The sequence below is a fragment of the Mixophyes fleayi genome, chromosome 1 (assembly GCF_038048845.1).
Source record: "Mixophyes fleayi isolate aMixFle1 chromosome 1, aMixFle1.hap1, whole genome shotgun sequence".
NCBI lineage: Eukaryota > Metazoa > Chordata > Amphibia > Anura > Limnodynastidae > Mixophyes > Mixophyes fleayi.
In genome coordinates this window covers 259,468,579-259,494,453 of record NC_134402.1, presented here as the reverse complement: position 1 = coordinate 259,494,453, position 25,875 = coordinate 259,468,579, and the positions used below count along the sequence as shown (strand labels likewise).

Below are 25,875 nucleotides of genomic sequence, written 5' to 3'. Positions count from 1 at the left end.
GTTTGTCCTAGAATGTTGTAACAGTTTATCAAAAGAGATGCAAGTCTCATTTGCAGTGTACCATTCTAGCCTATGGCGGTGTAAATAATAATGTAAAATCATGTGTATGGTTACATATTAAAATATCACCATATTTTGCAAAAGCTAGGAAAGACTTTAAATAGTGAACTAACACTTTAGTTTTGTCAGTATTGTGATATGTAATTTTAAATGGATGAACTGTTTTTAAGAACATTGATCCAGAGCTAGATTGGTGAATTGGATGGGACTTGCCTCTATTCTATTTGTGTGAAATATTATGTGTATAACTCCTTTCCACAGGTAGCAACGGACATATGCAGAATATATGTGTTTATTACAGTCACCAGCAGCTAGGCATATGCTCATGTGTCTCCATGAGCAATCGGCGTTTTTAATGAGCATAGAAATAGCACTTTGACATGCACAGATGCTGCATTCACCTCTTACCCAAAGTGCATACTAGGAGTTGTGCAGGAAAACTAGCAATGCTCGGTTACAGTCATACATAGGAAATCGCTGGGATTTGAATTCCCTCTTCATGCCTTAAGTAAAAGGTAGAAACCTACAGTTTATGGGTTTAAATGCACAAAATGCAAAACACAGCAAACAGGGTTTAAGTATTTTGGAAAAAGGTGCCATAGAGGTGACCAGGGCTAAGTTGTGCGATTCTTCACCAAATGAGGTGGTGGTGACAAATTCAGAATGTAAAAATTAATTAGATGCCTTTCTTAAAAGATATGTTATCCCCCCCCCCCTTTCCGTCATACAATTATGAGTGGTGCCTAATCTAAGTAATTTATCTAATTGCCATTTGTGGCTTCAGGCCAGGAAGGAATTTATTTCCCCCTTGCGAGGCTAAAATTAGCACCTGTGACAGCCTTCCACTGCATCAACACCAACTTTTTGCACATCTACTACAATACCATCTCAGCTCAGCTGCAGTGTGTGACTTTCACTGCTTTTGCCATCTCTGTTCTTCTGTTGGTGATCTCCGCAGCTGCCACAAGACTTTTACAAGCAGCAGCTGTAATCATTATTCCACTACCATATGGATCAATTGCTTCCCACACCTTAAGAAATAAAAAACAAAAAGTTGCGCAGAATCTCCTAATATTTATTCGATAGATCAATGAGGATAAATAAAACATATAAAATAAGTGCACAATATGTAATGCAAAAAAAGATCAATTGAATAGATGTTCAAGCCACAGTTAAACCACAGGTGTTGATACAGATATTGTAATATAATTTTATACTCATAAATACCCCTTAAGCCTAAGATGGTAATTGCTATATAATATGATATTATCCAGCTGATGTACTAATGTTATAATATCAAAATTAATTGACATATATAACAGGGATATCCCTCCTGGATATTTAAACGGTCATACATACGTCTTTGAGATATAAAATCCACAAGAAATATAGACAGTGGTTCAGTGATGGAAGATCATATATAAATATATATTTTTATGTAGTCCAGAGTAAAGTTAGATATCTTCGAATCCAAATCCTTCAGGTTATGTATCAAATATCTTATTTTGTATATCACAAGTATATTTATAATGTCCGTATTGAATCAATTGCCTGAGGCTAATCACGGACTAGACACATATAAAACAACTTCTTACCGCCTGAGCGGCTAATAAATGGTTGAATCAAATACCTCCGATGGATTTGCCTCCAGAAATAATCATATTTAAATCCAATCCAATGTTTGAGGCTAATATCGGATTCGGCACGTAATAGACAACTTCTTACCGGCTAAGCGGCTATAAGGTAATTGAAGCACGTACCTCCGATCGTTCTGCCTTCAAAGTTGGTGAAGATAATCTTTTATCCGGAAAAGAAATAGAAAGGTATACCTTCTTACCGTATAAACGGTTGTTGAAAGCGTGTTACATCCAGTCTTCGGTGCGCACCAATTCAGACGTCCGGATAGAAAGCAGTAATCTTAGATAAAAGTTCCATTTGAATAGTAAGGTGATATCTTATAACAATTTGATCTAAATGATAGGCAGCAGACAGGGCAAGCGACACGTTTCGTCTGTAAAACAGTCTTCCCACACCTTAAGCTAGGTACACACTACAGAAATTTCAACCAACTTTGTATGCCGAGCGATTTTACATGCGATCGATGTTCCGATCGCTCGGTCCATGGACTGCATACACACTAGTCTTGTTTAGGACGATAAAGGGAAGAGCGGACGTCCCTTTAGCGACTTTTTACAGCCATGTTGTCGTGAGCGATGACTGTAATTCCGTACTCACTGTTGTGGATCGGTCGGAAGTTTATACACACTACACATCGGAAACGAGATTGGAACAAAAATATTAAACGGTACGACCAACCAAATGAGGCGACAATCGTCCATTTGGGCAGACTTTCGCCCATCGTGTCACTGCACATACTAACCTGACTTTTGAACGAGCGGTCATCTGTCGGCTGATTTAGCCGATTATTGGATGAAAACTGTATAGTGTGTACCCAGCTTTAGATTGTAAGCTCATACATTTAGGCAGGGTATTCTTAACCTTCTGTTTTATGTCATTGTATATAATATGTTGGCATTATGACTCCCTCAATGTACAGTGTTGCATAATATACCAGAGCTTCATAAATAAAGGATAATATTAATAAAGCGACAGTCAGCAGCACCTCTAAATATAGCTGTAGGAGCAGTTTAATGTTATTAGGGTGCCGGACAAGTGGTGCAACAGGTCGTCTCCCTGTAGCTCCCCATCTGACACTGGATGTAGGTCATTATACAACATCGAACAGCTCGCTTCAAGCGTAGTGGTCTCTCAAGACAGTGCAGTGAAGCCCGGGCATGAGCATGTGCTCGACATGGCATTAGTGAGAGTTAGATGTATTTTTAGAATAGTAATTTAAAAAAAAATAAAAAATAAAAAAATGTTTGTCCGAGTCATTCCAAAAGTAATAAGAGTAACATTTTCAAATGTATTTAAAGTTCCCATACTAAAAGCAGAACATTTGTCATTTTATGCTGTTTTGTTATCTTGAGTTTTAATGAATGATTCAACTTTCAAGTAAAATACTGTTGTATTATTTGTGTGTGGTGAATGGGAATATAGCACACAATTTAATTTTAACATAAGGTACAGCTCCAGCTCTAGTTTGTGGTTATTTCTTGTTTTCAGATGAAGCAGGATAGATTCCAGGTATCTTCCTATTTGTGTTTTCAACCATTGAATGTACTGAAGGCCTATTTGTTTTATCTTTAAAGATAATTTGGAACATGAAAATGGTGAATTATAATGCAAATAAATAATTGCACAACAGAGAAGAGTGATTTGGAAAATGTATTTTGTAAACATTTGTTGACAGCTTAGGAAAACACTTCTCATTTTGCTCATATTCAAAATCACCACATGTGTATGGCAAGGCTCTGCTGGGCTAACTAGTGTGTAGAACAGAGCTCATATAACTCATAAAAATCCAAGCAAAATTATATACGAAGATTGAGGTGGTCATATTGTAGGCCGCTCCATTTGGCACTAGAAATTTGCAAGTTGCTCAGATGAATACATTAAAAAGGTAACTATATTTCACCATTAGGCAAGACTAGTGACAAATACTAGAGACACCTGTGTATGAGAAGACACATATTGGGGTGAGTAACAGACAACTGGCAGCTAAGTAGTTCACAAATTAATTTAAATATGTTTGCAAAATTCAATTTTAGATGCTACTGCACCCATGCATGTAACATTTAAAAATGAGTAAACTAACAAACACTTTCAGTTATACTTCCCATAGGTCATATGTTAATTATGACACAAATAAATAGTAATATGGTGCAGTATGGCATACATAAGCAGGTTAAAAACAGGCGTCATTACTTCTGATAATGGACCGATCTCCCAGCATTACTGTACAGTCTTCAGAGACTGTATCCATATGAAATCTTCTAACAGTTCTAGGTGTTTAGAGATCCAATGTTAAAATGTCATAAGCACATCCCGCTCCTGTACGCTGGTGTGAAAAGGTTTCCCAAAAATAAACGAGTGAAGTCCTGGTTTGATCTTTTCAGCCAAAGACATAATTATGTTGAGATCGCCCTCTGCTGTCAGATCCAGATCTGTTTTCAGGCTACGCAGAGATTTAAACATTTTCTTACCCTTTTGCCTGGAAAACAAAAATGAGCATGTCAAATAGCATCTCATGTATAGAACGTCCCTGTCGCTATGTATTTATGTCTAAAGAATGGGGTAATGGAATAAACTCTATTTTACTATTTTCATGAGTGGATGAAAACAGAGTCACTTCAACACTGATGTCATATTCTTTTAGGGAACCTGCCAACTTGTGATGTAAATTAATAACTAAACCCAGTTATATACACAACTTTTATGAGGAAAACCTATACAGATGTTAACATTTTACAAGGACTTTTAAATAGTCTTTAAATGAAATGCTGAAGATTAATGCAAGAGTAACATCTGAAAAGTATCTCCAAATCCCTGCTGATTTGCAGGTTAGTTAGTGCAAACCAATGATTATTTTCGAGCTACACAATGGTGGACCATTTGTTAAGCGTCAGGCCCAGACTTACAATCTTGTAGTTTGAGGAAGCACACAGTGACACCACAAAGCCTGCCACCTTTTATTGCATTTTTCAATGGCTGAGTTGTTACTACCTTTTTTATACCATTTAAAAAACAAACAATATTTTAATCAAATATGTAACAACAATAATCAGTTGTTGTAAATGTAAGAATTACTAGTTAACAGGAACCATTTGTTTCAAGTTCTAATTAGCACAGCCACAACAACCAACAGAGTCTCCCAGTATTCAATAACACACAGGTAAAGTAATCATCAGTAATATAACAGGGGTCCTTGTATGAAGCAGATAAGAGTCCTGATCTTCTCCCTTAGTTCCTTATATCCTTGCCCTCTTATCTCTAAGTCTACTCTCTGGGTCCGATAATTTCTATATACCAGACACTAACTCTGCTTTACTTGGATCTTCTGCTTCTTGATACCTGCATATCCTGACCCATGGATATCTTATAACGTGGGTCCCTGATTCTTGCTTCTCCCTGTTCTGTTCCTCAAATATCCTGCTTGCTTACTGGGTTGCCACATGTCCCATGGATCTCCTGCCCCTGGATGTGTCATAATGCTAAAGTGAGGCCTCTTATGTTCAGGTAAGGTGCCTTGTTTAATAAAAATCTATACAATGTTGTTAGTTTGGTTGTTGTGAATGGTCTTTGTAAAAAAGTTTTTATTTATTTACATGATGGACTTGCCGTCAGCTCCACTGTCACTGCATTATGATCATCCACATCTATCGGCAATAACTGCACATAGAACTGTATGATCCCAACAGTGGAACTTTTAGGACCATTTAGGAGCAATGAGAATCTGGAAACAATAAACCAGTTAGATGCTGAGGCATGTGGTAATCCATGCAACAGGTGACTGGCAGTTTGGTGAGGGCATCAGTGCAATAGATGGCCGATGGGGGTTTTTCAATGGAATATATTACTGTCAATGGGTGTGGTTTGTGCAATATATGGCTGTCAATTAGGTAACAATGGGCCTATTTGTTTAAATGTGGTTTGCGATAGGAGAAATATATATCCCCCATCTCTCCCCTGTAACATATCTCCATCATACCCTCAGCAATAATACATCTCTATCTCATCCCTCCTCTCTTATTCCACTGCTCTTTAACTACCTGTCCAGTGATGAGGTGCTTCCTAGGAGAGAAGCACCATATGTAGAGATTTTGATATTCTCACTTGCAAGACAAAGCTCCACAGTATAGTGACAGTCATTCCAATTTGCTACCAGACCTCACTGAAGAATGGTCAGGTCTCACTGTGGAAAGATATATTTGTCCTGCTTCCTTCAGTACATAATTGCCTTGCTGACCTCATGCATTTGCATCAGTGGTCTATCCAGTAAATCAATTGTGCTCTAAATGTTAGATGTAATCATGTTTTTTTTCTTCCTTGTGGCTTCACCATGTGTTAGATTCACCCTGTGTGTTGTGGACTTTTCGGAATTGCCTTTCAATATTTTTCATGCCAAATACAGCACACTGAATCAATGAACACTATTTCTGAAATACAGTAGGCAAGAACATTTTAAATATTTATCTTTACGGTGGTACTGAAGCCAATGTATTTTATTTTGTCAGCACGTTGGCTTTAGTATAATACTATACTATAAAATAGATGCTTGATTAAAGTGGACAGAGGTTTAGTTTTAGTTTTTTTTTATATGTGTAATCTATAACTCCCCCCCCCCATGTATAACTTTGTATAATCACATTATAATTGCTAAAAATATCTTGTGAATTATCAATGGTAATAGATACTTTTGGTGCTAAACATTGTAGGTTGTGACTAGCATTGCAATTTACCTTTGTAAAGCCATGATCCAAAAAAAAAAAAAAAAAAAAACCCGTGTATTGATTTTTTTTTTTTTTGTAAAACAAAGTAAAATTTTGATTTTTAATATATTTGTGCTGGATTTGGGGAGAATTCCTAGATATATGACTATACCATAACACACAGGACAAATCCATTACAAGTACATAGAAATAGCTGTACTCCATTAATTTTACCCAAGTTGTGATCACAATACAATGGGGAAGATTTAAAAAAAAAAAAAAAAAAAAAAAAAAAATGAAATAAAAAGATAAATAGGCACATGTGCTTACCCATAGCAAACAATTTTATTTTACGACTCGCATAACAGATTTCCATTAGACTACTGGATTATCCAGGTGTTTGTCAAATGTCAAACTTTTGGACAATAGTAGCTTCCTTCAACATTCTTTTTACAACATTCTTTTTACAACATTCTTTTTCAGTTACCACGGGGTCCTTTCTGACCTTCCAGAACATTGTGCTCCTTTATCTTAGACAACTCATGGATGAACATGAATTTAAATGGTGCTCTTTCCTCATTTGCATACATCATGACCATGGACTGATGGAAGCCAATGGTTTTTATAATGATTAATGACAAATCACTGGTTCTTTATCCAAGATTCACAGAAATCTGTTAAAGCTCTCTTTATCTACTTTTTAGAATTTATATGAAGAGTAGATCACCTTTTCAATGAATGCAGGAATACAGATAGTTCTAAAGGGTTCACAAACTTACTTATATTTAAATATAAATAACCACTAACAATATAATAAATTGGGCAGTGACTATTGTGCTTGACTAAAAACATCACACAGCATTTCCCAAATATAAAACAGATACTTCATATGCCCAAAAAATTTAACGTTACTACTGTGATTTGTCTAAAATAGAACATCTGACTGTGAAAGAGACAAACATTGTACTCTACACAATGATACACTAAGAGATACAAGGGGCTATAGGTAGAAATGATAAAAATAGCATTGCTTATTTTCTACTCTGTTCTTCTTTAGAATAATGAATAGGTAAAAGATAAAATTGGAAAGTCAGCTAATTATAAATTACCATTAAACAGTAGAGTTAGAGTAAGTTGGTGATAACATGCATATAACCTAGAACTTACGTGTCATCCTCAATATATTTTATTAGAGTCAGGGCCTTTCTATGAAGGATTAGCAAAAACTGTGCCAAAAACGTGCTCCTTAGGGACATGTTTGGTTTCAACTGGAAAACCTGAAAAACAATCAGTGGTTTATAAGTGAATAGTCCATAATAATCATTTGCACATTTATATTTTATGAAGCTAGTTAAGGTTGGGACTGTTCTTTCATTCACAAATGCGGAACATTCTACTCTAGAACACATTGAGAATGAGTGATTTAGCTTAGTGGCACATGGGTGCTTTATGAGCTCACATACATAACTCATTTGCTTGTACATAGCAAACAGTATGAACTCCAGTTTTCTGTCAAATTAACACTGCAGGCAATGCTGGTAGGATGTATCAGCGCCTATGTGACAGGTATCTGCCGCTTTCACTGATAGCGCCAGTATTTGAGTGCTAAAATTCTGTTAAGCACAATGTGCTCACACAAGACTAGGCATAGATTAAAAACATAATTCCGGCAAGTTAAGCAGCTGTATAGAAATTTTTAACACCAATGTATTGGTTAGGACACCAATTCAATTTATACTGAGAAGTAGTAGTAAATTAAGTTTACAAAATTGGCTCAGAGATGCAAGTAAACGCAAGGCCTTCAAATTACTTCATAAGTGCATTTTTATTTAATAAGTAAAACAAATACCGGTGTTTGGAACAAGACATTAAACTCTAATCTATTAAAATGGTATTTCTTTAACTCTAACAAGACTACCTGTAATACTAAGATTCCATCCGCCAAAGCCATTATTAGCATTAAACTATAAACATTACCTGTTCTAAAAAGTTTTGGACAAATGTGTCTCTATGCAGAATATCTTGAAAAATATTCCTAGAACAAAGGCAAAGCACATATAAATAAAACATGAAATAACATAATAGAATAAATTAAAAAGACATTTAGCATATGTTAGACTTCAAGCCTTACATAGGAAATCTGCATAGCACTGCCTACTGGACAGAAATTGGGTATATATTATTTTATTTTTTAAACACGCAGTTTAATTCTCTGAACACTTTGTCTGTGTTTACCTTAAATAAAAAAATAAAAAATGTGTTTAAATCATCTGAACCCATCTCAGTGACTAGCCAAGTTAAGGTGGAGGTGGTTGCTTTAGTCGAAGAGAATTGGATGTTGTGAGGAGATAATGAAATTACCATTTCACTAGACCCTTGCTTACTGCCAAGCAACCCTGCTGCACTCATCCATTCATCTGCTCAACTAAGCAGCTAACTGCAGTTTTCAGCCATCTATTAATACGATTTTCCAGCACTGTCTGCAAAGACATTAAAATTAGCTTTCATACACTTAAGATGTCACTCAGTGTGTGTATTTTAGACAACTAGAAAAATGTATTTTGACAAGTATTCGCAGCAGGAACTCTGTTTATTAAAGAAAATGCTGGAAGGAGAAAATTATTAATAAGAAAATTGACTTGTAACACAGGCTCTACTTACAAGTTAGGGGTGAAACTTTCATCTGTGTGTATGACTGAATCTCCTGCCAATTCCTCATCTGATGTGGCCTTCCACAAAGCTGCCAGCTCTGACCTCATGTACCGTCGCTGGTTGTATGTGTGTTCATGGCATGGGGGCATCTGCTTAACAGTGTTCACATCTACATCAATATGAGTGGCAGGGTAAGGAGCGTACATCACCTGGCGGAACGGCAGCACAAAGCTTCCGGTAGCGTCCTGAAAGTGAGAGAAATGCACTTGTCATTTTTCACAACCACTTACTCACTTTGGACATCTACTTCAATACGAAGGTTCATTTCTTTATCTTTAATAAAGAAAAATATGTTTAAAAAATATATTAAACTGATTCTTTTATAGTAAAGAAAACAATACATAAGTGTTATACAGTTTTCCAAAACAGACAAAGTCAGAGGCATATAGAAATGATTCACTCGTATAAGTAACACAATGTGGATTAGAGTAATTGTCCTCTATATCATACAAGAAAATTCAATCAATTAGCTCCATATTGTGAAGCAAAGATGAACCAGGAATTTATAAGGAGCGCATATGATTTTGTTAAATGTCAAAATGACACAAATTCTAACAGCATAAATATCCAAAACCTAACATTTTGCAATAATGTAAAAGTGTTGTGTATCACCAGGCTCTCATATTAAGCCCCCCCCCATTATACAAATATACATTCCAGAGTTCACGGAATTATGTACCCTCCACTCAAAAACAAACCATTTGTATGAGGCAATCTTGGCATGTATCCACCCAAAGGGATAATGTGCAATAAGGCACTATTACCTCTTGCAAAATATAAATAAAATGTGGTCCGATGTGAACGAATATTAGCGTGTGCCCAGAAAAAACCCCACAAGTGTACTATAAGTTTGGTCTATAGATTAAACAATGCAAGAGATCAGTAACTTATATAACACTAGCTCAACTTAGAGCTTTTAGGCCTTTTAGCGTACATTTAGCCCTACTTATACTAACCTTCAGTAGCCCTTGTACAAAGAGTCCAGATTCATACTTGAATGATGACTCAGATCTACACATCCTGGAGCACTTACGCTCTGCAGGAGAAAGAAAAAGGCACAGCGTCCTCACCATCTTTACCGAGGAGGAAAAAGATTGTATTTAGTATTTTTATCAGCACATTTTACTTCACATATTGAAAAAAGAAAAAGAAAAAAAAAAAAAGAAAAGTACAAACCATTTAAAAAAAAAAATAAAAAAAAAAAAATGCCATCAAAACACAATAATAAAGCTATGGGCTTTAATACTTAAGCTTCTCCAGAAACATCAGTTTTATTTTTTACTCAAACCAAGCAAATTTTGTATTCTTTTTTTCCCAGGACTAATTTTTGGAAGCATATAGGAATACACATAATTTTATTTCAATTGTAATATATGGAAAAGTATAGACAAACATTGACTTCCCAAACCCTTTACCATTTCAGAGTAAAGTAGTACCAAATATGTGTACCTCAATATTTGTAAATATACAGGGTAAAGATGGGGTATAAATCTTTCTTTTACTTCTTTTTTAAACAAGGGAGACCTTCAACAGTCACAAGGGACTCCAGTAGGTTTTCATACTGATAGCATGTACAGATCTAGTGTATTAATAGTCTAATACTGACTAGCAAGTAAGGCTGGGTACACACTAGTTTTCAGCTAATTATAAGGGCCAATCACCTGATAAACGACCGTTCAGCCCAATATTACATTAATGTGTACACTTATAATCATCATCATCATCATTTATTTATATAGCACCAACTTTTTCCGTAGCGCTTTACAATTGGGGACAAACACAGTAAAGTAATAAAAAAAACTGGGTAAAACAGACAGAGTTGAGAAGACCCTGCTGGCAAGCTTACAATCTAACGACAGTCGTTCCAAAGCGTTTGCTTTGATTGTTCAGTGGTACTATAAATCTCATTCAGCTATGGAACGACATCCTAACAACTCTGCAGTGTGTATGCACTCACGATCAGGATATCCATAAGAGCTTACAGAATCATGATCTTTTCAGTTGACGGGTATGAAAACGGTAGAGCATAGATCTGAGGGAAATCTTTTAAAACATGTATAGTGTGTACGCATGAATCAACATGCTCAATGGGACATATTTTTTTTCTAAGTTGTTAGTAAAATCATTATAGATTACACATTGGTCGGAAAATTCTGTAGTGTGTATCCAGCCTAAAGCTTCTCTGGATCTATGAGTGTGTGCCACTGCCTTTACTTGGCCTGTTTAACACTAAGGGAACAAACCAGTAATGTGACTGCAATTATCGTGCAGGCAACACGATTCACGACCGTTTGGTCAGATATTGCAACAGTGCGTACGCTCCCAAGATCATGTTTTATCATACCAAATCACATTGCATCTGTTGATTTGGTTTTATAAACTTCTAAAAAATAACTTTCAACTACAGAACAATGTATTTACAGCAGATTGTTATGAGGGATGAAGGAAAATTTTGTAGGTGTGTATGCAGGAATCGCCATACTCAACAGGACTTTTAATCACTGGTGAAATCTTTAGAGACATTCCATCTAAAGTATGATTGCATAGGTGTGTACCCAGTTTTAGCATGCTTTTAAAGCTAAAATGTAAGAAACTTCTCCCCCAAAGATTTGAAAGAGAAATCCTTTAAACAAAGTCTAGTCTGTCATGTCACTATTCATTTCAGGAACATTTACAAAAATAGCTGTCGAAAGTCTTTTTTGCTTGTCTAACAGACCTCAGCTGGGGCAGCTTTGATTGCTGTGACACATCTTTTGTGAGAACACGTGGAAAGTGTGTCTTATAAACTGAGCACTTCAGAGAGAATAAGTGCTTCATTGCTGATATAACACTTTACAAGCAATGTCATCACAAGAAAGAGTGTTATTTACATGAGCTACCTCTCACTACAAACATAACGGAGGTGTTCTAGTCAGCTTTGTTTTATTGACTTTTTTTAATAAGTAGTAAACAAAAACAAGCATTACACTGTAAAAATATGTTCCATAAAAGTAACTTTCAGCATAAGAGTCTTTGCTCAGTTACCTTCTTTTAACTACTGGACGGAGGCTTGCATACGGATCATTGGACCATATTGAGAAAACCACAGAACTCGCAGAATATTTTTAACATAATGGATGATTTACATGGATATGAAAAATAAATCCTTTTTTCTGTCCATATTTATTTATCTGCTATGTAATGCTAGATGACAAACAGAGCATATTATTCTTGTTTCTATACATGTTCTGTTATTTATATAGTGATGTATGATCCTTATATAGGTCGCCTTCTACCCTCCACTAATGTGTAATGGAGCATGAGGGTCAAAAATCCCAGTGTGCAGAAGCCCTAATGGCAAACGCACTAAAGTTACGGCACTAGTGTTATTGAACACAAAGATTCTGTTCCCAAAATCCAAATTTCCAACTTGAAGTAAACAGTCAAAATATTGTACTTTGCAAAATGAGTTCTATTTAATAAATGCATCAATGTATTGTATTTGTTGATTATTGTTATTGTTTTGCTATGTCTCTCTTCTTCAGTATGTTAGGTGTGAAAACTGAACAACATGCAAGTTCAATTAATGCTAATAAAATCAAAACAAAATCACAGCAGTTAATGGAAAAGGAAGAAATGGGAGAGCCATAATCCCCAGATTTCACTTGTGCTGCCAACAGAAAGAAAGGTCAAGATCCTTGTAGTAGGTAATAACTTCAAGCCATAAACAGATTCCCAATTTGTAATCCCACATAATCTCCATGGTGCCCACAAGAACAGCTCATCAATCATGAATTAATTTCAGTGTGCAGGAATCCTGTGGTTCAGACAGGAATCAATGAGATTGAGCGCAGGTACCTGATCTAATTAACCACCTCAGCAAACATATCTGGCAAAGGACCACTTTCAGAATGGCAAAAGCCTGTGCCTGCCCCTTATGCTTGAATAAGGTTTGCATGAAGTCTCAGGTAAAGCAGAAAATGCAGTGGTACAAGTCATGGTGGAAACCCTATTGAGTGAGACCAACTTACAGAGATCAACTTGAAATAACTAGCTCCCAACCACAGATTCAAAATAAAAACATAATTGGCATTGGACAAGCCATACATGGAATATAAAAAATTGGCAAAGCTAATTTGCAAAGGATGAGGTAAAAAAATAAATATTGCACATAGGAGTAGTTCTCCTATAAAGAGGAACCACATATCTGATAGTAGCAGTGGACCATGTATGCACTGCTAGGTACACATCCCAACTGAAGCTGCCCTGGCAGCAGGAAGAATAAGCAGCAATGGTGAGCATTTAATATATCTCTAATCCTCATATTGCTGAGTATTAGGCTGTGTCGGAGAGAACGAACACCGGCATATGATTCTTCTCTCTTCATTTAACTAAAAATAGCAATAGAACCCAAAAGACATAGCTATCGGGTTGTCTTTACATGCCCAAATCCAGTTAAATCAACCATTATTGTTCAAGTGATTCCATTATATTCATTACCTTATTTACTTTCTCTGCGCTGCTACCCACCACCACAGAGCAGCCACACGTCTGCAAATGTGAGCTGATAGCGCTGTTGAAGCAAGAATAGAAAATATGTTTTACAAAGAGTAAATCAAACCAACTTCAGTATTGTATGCTTTGCCATGTTAAATATTTGCCAAAATTATTCATACTCCATTCATGTCTGGGTACATATAATCTACAGAGTGGATAACTATACTAAAATGTGTGTGTAATGCAAATACCATCAAACATTTCAGTACTAGCATCCTTAACGGCGAGATATGCTGCATAAATGCTTATGTCCTGCTAATTAATAGAACTTTGACAGCAACATCTATTAAACATGCAATGTAAGTAAACTTTGGCTAACAACATGACAGATTTTGATGCAAGTTGATTGAGTATATATGGAGCAGACAGGTGTTTTCAGAGTAGGTGAAATGTGTACAAACATAGAAATGTGTTCAAGAACAGAAGAAAATAAGTAAGGATGTATATTAATATTAGATTTAAAGTTGCACAAAATAAATGTGATGGAAGTAATCTGATTCTACAAGTATGCATACATGTATCTAGAATATTTTGTAACAATATAACCTTTACGAGTACAACCTTTACTGAGTAAATGTAAGTTTAACATAAAAATGCAATAAAATATGTTTAGCATTACTTGCTGAGAAAACCTTCATGGCAGCTGTCACCAATGTCATCATCATTAAGGACAGTAGTAGCAATCTGGAAAATAAATTTGAAAAATAAAATAAAAAGAGGAAATGTCTCAAAGTGCTAGAGCTACAAGCATGTTGGGAATAGGTTTGCTTCAGATACATGTTTGCAGACAAAAGGACAGAAATCCCCATAATGATTTGAAGGCCAGAATTTACTATGCACTCCAAATGTTGAGCAGACCCGCATAACAAAAAACAGTATCTGACTTTTCAAAGGATCCAGTGCGTCTTTGTTTTTTGTTTAAACATGTTCAAAGATGTAAAAATGTATTTGCAGATATGGCTTTTTTTTCTCTAGCATCTACAGAAACAGTTTTCCAGATAAGGCATTGTACCACAAAAAAACTGCTAAAAATAATTTACAAAGCAGAAAATTTATTCTCTATGCTTTAATGCTCCTCACAGTGACTATAGGAAAAGGTGCTCAGTGATCATGTCTGTATGTATGTAGAATATCATGACAGTGCAGCAGCATTTCCCACCTTTTCTCCCCTTTAGATTTTTGAAGCGTGCTGGATACTGGACTGTAATATCTTGTGCATATGGAGGCTGTCTTATCAAAGCATATGAAGGTAAAAATAATACATATTTAAACTCTAGACCAGTATTTCTCCCACCTATACCAAACTAAAGCACTCACAACTGTCCCAATCTCCACTCTGAGCCACACTTGCTCCTCTTGTTTCAGCTGTGCTCTCTTCCAATTAGAATGTACGCTCTCCAATAAGCAGTGCCCCCCAACCCTTTGTTTTCCTGTCTGCATTTATTTTGTCTACCTTATGTGTGCCTGTTCCATGTATGCTGTTTTCCCTACTCTGTGGCACTGCAGAGCATTGTGGTGCCTTGCAAATCATCTATAATAAGGTACATGTGTTATTTTCCCCTGTAAAATTTGTGTGCACCCTACTGGTATTTCTCCATAGATATTAAAAAAGAGAATGGAGGGGAGACTGAGTAAAAATATAAAAAAGTGTGCACAAAGTCTCATAATGCCCAAATAAATGTAGCAGACCATACAGCAAAATCAGCTGGCAAACATGTTCATTCATATTACTACCAGTTTCATGGCCCAAGTACTGCAGTGAAAAGCTGCAAAACAAAAAACAAAATGCATTTGTGGTGCTGCACTGATTGTACTGTACACTGAGTAGGGAACATGTATTTGGACAACTAGAATCCAAAGTAAACACATTTTTAATTCAATTTTTTATATATTCATAGTATGCCTGTGATTTTTATTGCATATACTATGTATCACAGCAGACAAAGCAGAGGGCGGCAGAGAGCTACATATCCCAGTACTTCCTAAGGAATGACAAATGTGAGAGGTGACACCGGAATACATTAAATACTATGCTGGCAGACAGATATGGAGACACTCTCTTCAAGCAGGCTGATTTAAAGGCTTACATCTATTTCTTCAGGAACACCATGTGACTTCATAGATGACAGCAGCTCCATTATAGGGATAACTTCTCCAGTCAACATGGAAATGATGCTCTGGCCCTGTTCAAAAATAGAGGGTAAGGATCTGAAATTGCTATTTAACAGCATGTTACAACCAGAGGATGGAATATAAATTAGATGCAACATCTGGAACATAAGGGGGAAAAAATAGAAAAACAGATTTTATGCATCGTAAGCAGAAACATTTAGAATATTCACTTGAAGTTACCACAATTATAGATTGATGCTTAAATGAATACAGATTTTCCTAGATTCTTCCTAAACAACACAGAACCAAACAGTCTTTATGGCCATTGGGTTAACTTGGCTGGCAAGAGAATATTAATTCCTCTTACAGTAATGTACAATATATACGCACACGCAGTGCTCTAGACACAGTACAAGCAACAATGTGCCAAGAGGGGAATTTAAACATTCTCTTGCAAGTAAAGTCACCTGTTAGACAGCCAGCAGGGGGCAGAGTCTCTCAAACAGCAGGTGTGCTGGGCATCAGACGCCTGTATTTATATCTGATGTTGGGGAAATTTTTCTATGGTGGATCTCTCTATGGGTGGATATCTCTATATTACTGGAATCTGCGAGTGTACATGCAAATACACAAACAAAAGAAAATTGTGAGCCGCATACACCAGAGGTCTGGAATTGCAAAATAGCCTAGAATATTATATATTACAAAGACCAAAATGCTTTCATATTACATCATCAGTGGCAATCTGTTTACACCAGCTCATTTCATTATACCACTACAGCTTACCACACTGTACTAGCAGCACTAATCTCATACCATCAGTATAGTTGCCAACCTAACTTTCAGATACAGGGTTTAAAGATTTGACTTCATTTTTTCCCTGGATATGCTCCCACTGTTAAAGACACCAAGTGCACCGTCAAATTTCTCTATTTTTGTATATTGAATCAAGTTCTCCTTATCATTTCTCTGCATCATGGTTTTATAAATTGGATTTATTGAAGTGAACTATTTAAAATTCTAATAAATTCCATTAAACCAAATTCAGAAAACATACTATGGAGGGTACTGTGGTTCAACAAGTTATATCTATGCAGTACTGTGGGTTATCTATTTAGATATACCTGCCCAGTAGTAACACATCCCTAAAAATTATTTTAAAATGTTATCAACTCTGCATCAAAGATTACAAGGTCACTTTCTTCTACAACCAGTGATTACCACCTTATATCAGCAGTACCAATTGTATACCATCACAGTCTAAACAGAGCTTATTACAAGAGCCAATCTACACAGTAATTTTGTGCTACTATCAGGGACAAGTAGAGAAGGGAGAGAAAATCAGTGGGGTACAGACCATGCAAGGGAGATGTACGTATCTCTCCACCCATTTCATGGTCTTTAGAGCGAGTGCAGTTGTAACACCTATAACTTTAAGTGGTGGTGAGCCGACCTACACAGTGCATTTTGCCACCCTATTCCCTGTCCAATAAAAGCCGTATTTTTAGCATACTCAAGTCTCTGTCTCTTTTATTACACAGGTAACATGGTTTGGATGAATGACCAAATGGGAGGCGACATCAGCCACTCAGCAAATTAAAGAGACATCAGGTTGACTAGGCCTGAGGTACCATTGCTAGCTCAGTCACAGGCAGGAGGAAGAGGTGTTGTGGCTAGGCCCTGCCCCCTCAGGAGGGTTAGTTAAGAGCAATGACCAAGCAAGCAGGTCCTTTTTTTGTTTGTCAATCAAGTATAGCACCACCCACTCTTTCCAGTGAGAAGTTATATTTTTAAACAATGTGCATCAAAAGTTTTCACTTCAGGAGATGGCTACTTCAGTTTCATGTGACAGTGACCTAATGCATTAAATCACAAATTAATGGATGGAATCAGGAACAGATTTTAGTGAAGGAGTATACATTTTCATGACAAACATGCATCCTTAACAAACTCATGACATGGAATGGTTATTTTACTCTAGGGTCTGGTAGGTAGAAACACAACTCGAATGACAGCTCAAAATAAAAAACAGAAGTAACCTACAGTCTCTTCTCTCATTCTCCCAATGGGTTAGCCATCCATACTAGAATAGAGTAAGAATAGAGGAACAGGAGGAGCTAAAGCAGTACTCAGCACTGTAGCTCCTCACTAGATGAAATGATAGCCAGTCAGCAGTGGAATGCAGTGTGTGCCACTTGGGAATGTGAAAGCTGTACATTACAATACTATATACAGCCAGCACTAGTGTTACAAGAGAGGAAAGACAGTGCACAGAATAGTCTGGTCGCTAGGGAGCATTTTTTTTTTGCCCATCCATGCTCAGAATGCACAAAAGACATACAGTACAGAGCAGACTAATTAGCTATAGTGTAAGTGTCCTTTGGCAACCAGTTACAACATGAATTGTAGCTAGGATATGATTCTACTTTACATAAACCAAAACTGACAGCTTAATATATTGGACAGTACAATGTGTCATTGAGGTGTAATTACCACCTGTGAGCTTACTAGAAATTCTCTTGTAAATGCTATGTTTTTTGTTTTCTATGGTTAGCTATAAAATTCAAACTCCCCATATATAATAAAACAAAAATCCTTAAAATGCATTGAATACAGATAGCTAGTACTTTCCCATACTTTGTGCATCCATATCCGTCCTTTTCTGATGATGTGTGCGAGACGTGCCACGCAGACCCTGTGTAGAGGCAAGTAGAAGCACAGTTCACTTTGTGGCAGGATTATAGATAGGCCATATGTGCTCCGATCGCCGTTCCAGTTCCCATCAAAAATAAGAGAAACTATGATCACTCCTTTTTCTGCAAGCACGAAAAATTTTACATCAATGGCCCCACTCTCCGCATTTCTTAAGATCTCGCCATTTAGAGTGTGATTTGCCAAGAATGTAACCTCTCCATCGCTGAGCACCACTTCATCAGTCTTTGGTGCCCAGATATGTCTCACTCGAGGTCCAAGGATGTTGTCCCAATAAGCAAATGTAGCAGCAAGAAGAGGCGAGTAGCCATCTATACTGATCAGAGTCTTGGCCACAGCTGGAGAAGGTGGAGGACAAAGAGCGGCCATCTTTTCATTTCAGTGGCAGACCACCAATATCTACCTGTAGTAATAAAACTTAATTTAACAATTTGTAACTATTATACTTAAATATGTACAGTGAAATCAATATAACAAACAGAGAAGCAAGTCTGATTTCTTATTACAATAATCTTTTATATACCCCATCAATTTCAATGCTAACTAATCATTGACATTATTGAGCTTTAGTACTGAAAGCAAGATTCTCAAAGATATGTGAATTTCCCAGAAGTTCTCAAGACTGAAGTTGTTTGAGATATAGCAGTTATCTTTGTGGAATATTTTTCATCATTACCACCGCAGATTTCATGTCGGTAAACCTATTAAAGTACTCTGCTGCCAACCTTATTCACAAAGTGATTTACTAAATGTATATGCAACCAAAGGACAAACAGTTTTAGAAACAAAAATCCTAATTGACTGGGGTGAAAGTTACTCCTTTAGCAAATGCAACTCCCAACCCAGTTTAAATGTGAGAACAGAGAATGATATGTTGCACTTAACCTAATCGCAAATTTAATTATTTAAACAAAATTTGTGAAGACATGGTAAAATTAACTCAAAATCAAGCTTGGGTCACCTAAAAGAAAAAGGTCCTGTTGTTCCCCAACCACTGAGTCATGAGGTCCCTTGGGGGACTAGAGTCTTCAGACTCCTGCTTCACCAAAGCTAGGGGTGCCCATTTGTTTCCTGGAGCCAAGAGGCCCGTTAAGGGTAAGGCTCTTCAGGCCTATCTCCACCACAAGGCTCTGGAGGGCCCCTTTCGCCTCAAGGTAGGATATGAACGTAAGCTCACCCCAGAAGGAGGGAGGATCCAACAAACTTGGGGATTCAGGAGAGCCCAAAATGGTCACACCCAAACCCTTGAAAAACTGTGGCAACAATATACAAACGAAAAACACAACACACAGCATAGGGCATGGGTCAAAAAGTTAAATAACTAAAATTTGAAAAACAAAAAAAGATCCAAGGAGGACCCAGCCTTACAGATGTAGGTATAAAAAAACCGTCCATAAGGCAAGGGCAAAGAAATAAAAGTGTCCCCAGATGAAAAAATTTTGTGCTATGTGTCATTCAGTACTCTTGGGTGTCCCTTGACCAAGTGCATGTTAAGTTACTCATGGCTTCTGACAACTGGCCTCTTGCCCTTAAATGAAGGTTAGCCTGTCCATCCTTTAGAGGGTTGGTCACTCCATCTGGAATAGAATATGACTAAACTTCATCTTAGCCATATGGCCAAGAAGCGATACCTGTAAAACTGATAGGACACTCAAGCATAGAGAAGCTAAACCCCGATGTGTTCACATATATTGAATAAACTAATTATCTTGCCTTTTAATTTCACCTAGTTATTCTAGAAAGGATCATGTTTTCCTGGATCAGAAATTACCTGCATAAATTTGGAGAAACATGCAGCTTTTCTTTAACAGTGTTTGGCAACATGTTGCTGTCTTTCCTTTAATACAATTACCCTTGCTGAGACATTCATATGTCTGAGCCCTTAGGTTAGATTTGCACAACTACAAAACACCAGATATTTGTAGTTAAAAAAAAACAAACTAGGAATCTAGTTATGTTATAATGAGTAGTGACATGCAGAGATTAATAACTGTATTATCTTTAGCTACAAAATAATTGTGTACTGTCATATATTAATGTCAAGCTGAGAATCTATTTTGTATGCTATATCATTTACACATTCTATTTAAAAAAAGTACCAACTCTGTGGTGGCACAAACAAAAATACAGGCTAAGCATATATACTAATATGTGATAGCACAATGCATATGTGAAAAGTCCTGCCAAATTCAATTTACATAATTATATAGTGAATGTCATGAAACAATGCCAGCATCTGATTTTTAATCAGATGCTACATTTATTCCCAATGAAACCATTTTTAAATACAAACATGATAGACATGTTGTTAAACATCTCAGAAATCAGTACAATATAGAATAAGTTAAGTAAATCAAACCAATAGTAAATTAACGCAGTTGGGATACTATTGAACATACAACATATTTTTTATTACAGTTATAACCTATAACAATAATAATTGGGGGGGGGGGGGGGAGGTCACAATGTAAACATTTAATACGTTTGCTTGTTCCATAGCCACGAACCATGGGTGATACCGGCTTACTGTGTTCCGAATGGAATGGAATGAAAATAAACAGAACATACATATAGCATAGGGTGTTTTCAGTTTAATCTCTCTGGCCATTAAAGACACGTACCCTATATGCATACCTTCCCAGTGCAGTGTCTCAGCCGGGGTTACCCGGTGACTATCTCTCTATACCGGAAGCCGCCCAGCGTGTTGTTATTAGTCGCATTGCACAGCAAACCCTTCTCTGCCGCAGCACTCGCACACAGCCAATAGCAGCGCGGCTCGTATTCCTAGCCTTCGCCTCTAGTCAAGAGAGAAGAGCTCTGATTGGCTGTTGACAGTGTTTACAGCCTGACGATTACTTTTTCTCAGCTTTGGGGATGGATAAAGATGGTGGAGAATTGGATGACATCGTTTCACATTGCAGAGCTTTTCATCGTCAACAACCCTGTCCATTTGTACTCACATATCGTTTTTCCTTAGGGAACGGTTTATGTGGTTGTTGTTGTTGTTGTGTTAGATTTGATCATATCTCTAGACTCTACTAAAGGGGCAAGATTGTGTGAAATATTCATGGTCACATATAGATAAACGCATCTGCACATTGAATTAAAATAGATTTGATTACTGTTCTGTTCAGACCAAACTATTAATCGGTCACCTAATACGAATGCATGCAACAGGACTCAGGGGCAGGCTTGGCATGACTGGGCTTAGCTGGGCTTGGGGGAAGGGGGGTAGGTAGTAGGAGGGCATCTGCCCCCCAGCCCGGTCCCATAGTGGGCTACCTTTGGCAGGGCCACCTGCATTTTCTCTCCTTTAAAATAATCCCAAGAGGCTGCGGAGTCGAGTCCTGCCCCCGCCCAGGCTAAAATGTATTTTTGTGCAATTAGCACAGCGCCAATAGATGCAGTTTTAAAAATGTTTATGATTTCTCATAATTGCTCAACCAAGTGTATAGAATGCTGGGGTTTTGTTAATTTATATTTGAAATTGTATTGAGGTCTCCTAAGACAGAAGGTTATTCTTCCACAAGGGTGGATGTCAGTATGCAATGTGTGGGGAGGGGGGCATCTGGTGACCATTCAAATTTCATCAAGCCAGGCCCGCCTAAGTGTATATTGAGATGCTTATGTTAACTTAGACACAAGTCCATTTTTTGTGTGTAAAATAGTAATTTCTGTACTACACGTGCACAACAAAACATGCATACATTGTTATGCAGTTTTGGACACATATTCTAGTTGCAACTCCTTACGCTTAGAAATGTGGAAAGGTGGAGAAAAGCGGGGTGTGCAAGCATAGTCCAAGTACAGTAAGGTTGTGTTTACATAATTGCAGAATATTCAGAGGGAGCAGCACTGGCAGTTACTCCTGTCAGGAGGCATATCTGTTTCTGGTGCTCAACCCCTGGTGCAAGATAGGTGCTTATGATGGCCAGGTTTAAAAAAAAAAAGAAATAATTAGTTCTGGTGACCCTATAACATGGAGACCAGCAGTATGGGGTCCCCATATGATATTGTCACACAGCCCCAGCCTGTACAGCACGGGACTGAATTCCCTAGTGGAATTGGTCATTTTGGAATAGAACAGACCAATGCTGAAAGCACTGGGGCACCTCCCAACACCCCTGCTGGTGGGTGTAATATGTGTTCAGTATAAAGCTCCTTATGGCCCATTACTTCCTTTCGCCCCTCGCGACAGGCCTTGGCCTTCATCACCCATCTGCATACTAGTAAAAATTACACAAGCCACAAACTCTCTTACATCTTTAAAAGGGTATGGCCACCAATGGTGTCTAAAAACTAAAAGATCTTTTTAGCTCCAGCGTGACCCAAAGAAGCTAGAGGTATGAGTACAGTGAAGAGTTCTCTTTTGAAGATTTTCTAGTACGAATGTTTTACCAGGTGGAGGATATTGAGAAAAAGAGGGTGCTGCTAGATGAATGGTTTGCGTATTCAGAATAGAGTGATTCTCATAATTCTTGCTTTCAAAAGAGTGGGAGAGGACGTCTGCTTTTTTATTCCTTTCGCCTGAATGGGAAGTAGTACAGAGATGAAATCAGGAGTTGAACTGTGACCACCGAGCTTGATGGGAATTAAAGGTTTGAGCTTTCTGTTAATACAAAAAAGTTTTGTGGTATTTTTGTGGAAATGGGCTCTTTTCAAAAGATGTTTCCACTCTATTAAAGCTAATTTGATAGCTAGCAAGTCCTTATGTCCTTTGGTATAATTAGAAGCCACACGGATGGAATTTCCCTGAAGAAGAAAATTTCGAGAGGATAGCTCCGACTCCCACAGAATAAACATCAAACTCGACTAAGAATGGCTGGGAAGGATTGGGTTGTCTGAATACTGGAGCAGCGACAAAGGTTGTATTTAGAAAATTGAAAGCATGACAAGCTTAGGAGAAAGATCCTTAATATTAGCACTTTTATCGGTGAGAGTGGTTATATCAGGGGTGTCCAAACTTTTAGCTTCCCTGGGCCACATTGGAAGACGACGAGTTGGTTTGGGCCGCACATAAAATACACTAACACCATCGATAGCTGATCATCGAAAAAAACATAGTTAACATATTAAACTTACTTGAAAATGAAGTTAGTAAGAGTTAGGAAACCTGTTGCAGAATCATGATTAAAGCAGAAGTCCCATTATCAGCTGCAATTTAACCTACCTTTATCTGCCCCTTAGTGGGGTTCGGGGAATTAAATGCCAAAAACTTTTTTTTCCTCTCTTTCTGCACCCATGAATCATTTTTTTTATTGACCAGTTTGAAATGGTCACCGATATAGGTAGCATCAGGAGGACTAATAGAAATCTACAGAGATTTAAAGAAAGGGTGGCGGAAAAAATGGCTCATGGAGCAGCCTTTGATGAGGGTAACAGTGGGTGATATTTTCACCCTACTCAGCACTGCACTTTTAAAATGGTTTAAAATATTAAAAATACAATTATCTCTTAATATTTATATTAGATACATACAGAGAACAGAGCTAGTTCATAATTGCATGGTGCAGAAAGTCCAAATTCAGAGTAACAACAATAAGATACTGGATAATCTTTCACTGCTGCTGATAGTTCACGCGGGTGACTCCTCTGTGCTGCGCTACGCAACTGATGTCGGTTGTGATGACGTCACCCCCGACATTCACTGCGAGCGCCACACGGAGGAGTAGACCAGGGAGGGAGCCGGAGCGCCATTTGACATGACCGCAAGGTATTTTTTTTTTTTTTTTTTTGCAGGATTTTTTTATATGGTCGAATAGCTTTGAACACACTGGTTGCATTTGCCACGCAAGTCACAGCCCCTATGGCGAAGTAAGCATAACACTTGGGTGATTAAAAGAGAAGTATACACTCTAACTTTGGCCTAGAAATGCAAGACATGACTATGCAACATTTAAGAAGATAGCATTAACCTCAGATCATCTAGAACACAAGGGTGATGGAACAAGGTCAAATCAAAACAACATTGCAGGTTAGGTAAGCTCTATAAACAGTGTTGGATTGGGCATGAAGGGCCCACCGGGGGACTGCAACACTAGTTGCCCACCAGAGGGGGTGTGGCCAGCCATAATAGAGGTGAGACCAGACATTAGAGAGGGAGTGGTCAGCCCATGAAGGATAGCTAGCACCATAGTGTATTATATAAAGAATGCAGTGTGTATATAAAGAGTACACAGTCTTGACCTGCCCCTTAGATTGGGCAGAACAGTCACCAAAAATCAGGATTTTCCGCTCTCCAAACAGCCACAGCAATAAATTAATAGCATTTACATATAATATACCTATTTCCTGCAACCGTCACTGCCATTAAATAATTCGTATTCACATTTAATAAATAGTCCTCATGCTCCTCAAACTCAACTCCACATTCAATTAATAGCCCCAAAACCACCCCATCTTAAATTAATAGTCCTCGCTATAAATTTAAATTGCCCCACCATCACCCCACAAACAAAATAGCACCCATTATTTAGCCACCACCTACCACACACACACACACACATTACATTGCCACAAGCCCGCTGTGCCATCACACACATATTACTGTGCCCCTTCATCACCATGCTGTGCCCCCATATGATCACCTTCATGCTGCTTTTCGCTATGATGACCGGGACGTCACTTCCGGCCAGGACCCCGCCGTTGCCAGGACAACGGTCGGACGCCTTCTGTCTGGCGCCGCGTCCCGGCGGTGAGGCTGTGTCGGGCGCGTGCGCATTACCAGCCTGTGGGCTAATTAATTCATTAAAGTATTTCTTCAAGGGGCTGTGTATTCTCAGAGCCAGGCTCTGATTGGCTGCTCACAGTATTTAAGGCAATGAGGCCTGCTGCCTCATTGCCGGTTATAGTTTCTGTACTCCAGTCTGCTGACCTGCTTGTTCCCGTTCCTGTCCTCTGAAACCGCTACTGATTTTTCCGTGTATGACTCTTGGCTTTGAATTGGACTTCGCTTGTGCATCCTGTGACCCTGATCTCTGGCCTGTTTACTATTTCTGCTATCCGCTTGTGACCCCTGACCTCAGCTTGTTTTCCGATACTGTTGTCTGCTGCCGGCCCTTGACCTCTGCGTGGACCTCACTCCGCTTGCCTGGGTTCTCCCCAGCCGGTACACACTTCACGACCCTCTGTCAGTCTGCGGCCCAGTCTGTCCCCACCATCAGGGGCTCCAGTGAACACCTGATTGGCAGAGTAGATTCCGGGTTGTTTTGTGCTGGCTGGAGGGTTCCTAACACTGCCATGCTACCTTTGTCCCCCCTTCACACTCTGCCATGCTGCTTTGGCCGCCCTTCACACTCTGCCATGCTGCTTTGGCCCCCCTTCACACTCTGCCATGCTGCTTTGGCCCCCCTTCACAATCTGCCATGCTGCTTTGGCCCCCCTTCACACTCTGCCATGCTGCTTTGGCCGC

General features: G+C 38.1%; 2 protein-coding genes across 2 annotated transcripts in view; both read right to left on the bottom strand.

Annotated features, from left to right (window-relative positions):
* Positions 1–25,875, bottom strand: part of MOB3B (MOB kinase activator 3B) — a 252,474-nt gene that overhangs the window by 85,735 nt on the left and 140,864 nt on the right. The window lies entirely within an intron of this gene.
* C9orf72 (C9orf72-SMCR8 complex subunit) lies at positions 3,336–21,210 on the bottom strand. Its single transcript, XM_075209976.1, has 10 exons — positions 21,099–21,210; positions 18,390–18,867; positions 15,728–15,823; positions 14,260–14,324; positions 13,584–13,656; positions 10,061–10,177; positions 9,054–9,289; positions 8,370–8,427; positions 7,560–7,669; positions 3,336–4,174 (listed from the first exon to the last, which is right to left on the bottom strand). The coding sequence occupies exons 2-10, from the start codon at positions 18,831–18,833 to the stop codon at positions 3,988–3,990; spliced, it is 1,386 nt and encodes a 461-aa protein (XP_075066077.1). The 5' UTR covers positions 18,834–18,867; positions 21,099–21,210; the 3' UTR covers positions 3,336–3,987.

Excerpts from the sequence above, each read along its gene's own strand:
- C9orf72 (XM_075209976.1), bottom strand. The coding sequence starts at position 18,833 with ATGGCCGCTCTTTGTCCTCCACCTTCTCCAGCTGTGGCCAAGACTCTG. Across the intron at positions 10,178-13,583 it reads GCGCAGAGAAAGTAAATAAG|ATGGTGAGGACGCTGTGCCT; the intron begins GTAATGAATATA and ends TCCTCGGTAAAG. Across the intron at positions 4,175-7,559 it reads AAATATATTGAGGATGACAC|GCAAAAGGGTAAGAAAATGT; the intron begins GTAAGTTCTAGG and ends TTTGTTTTCCAG.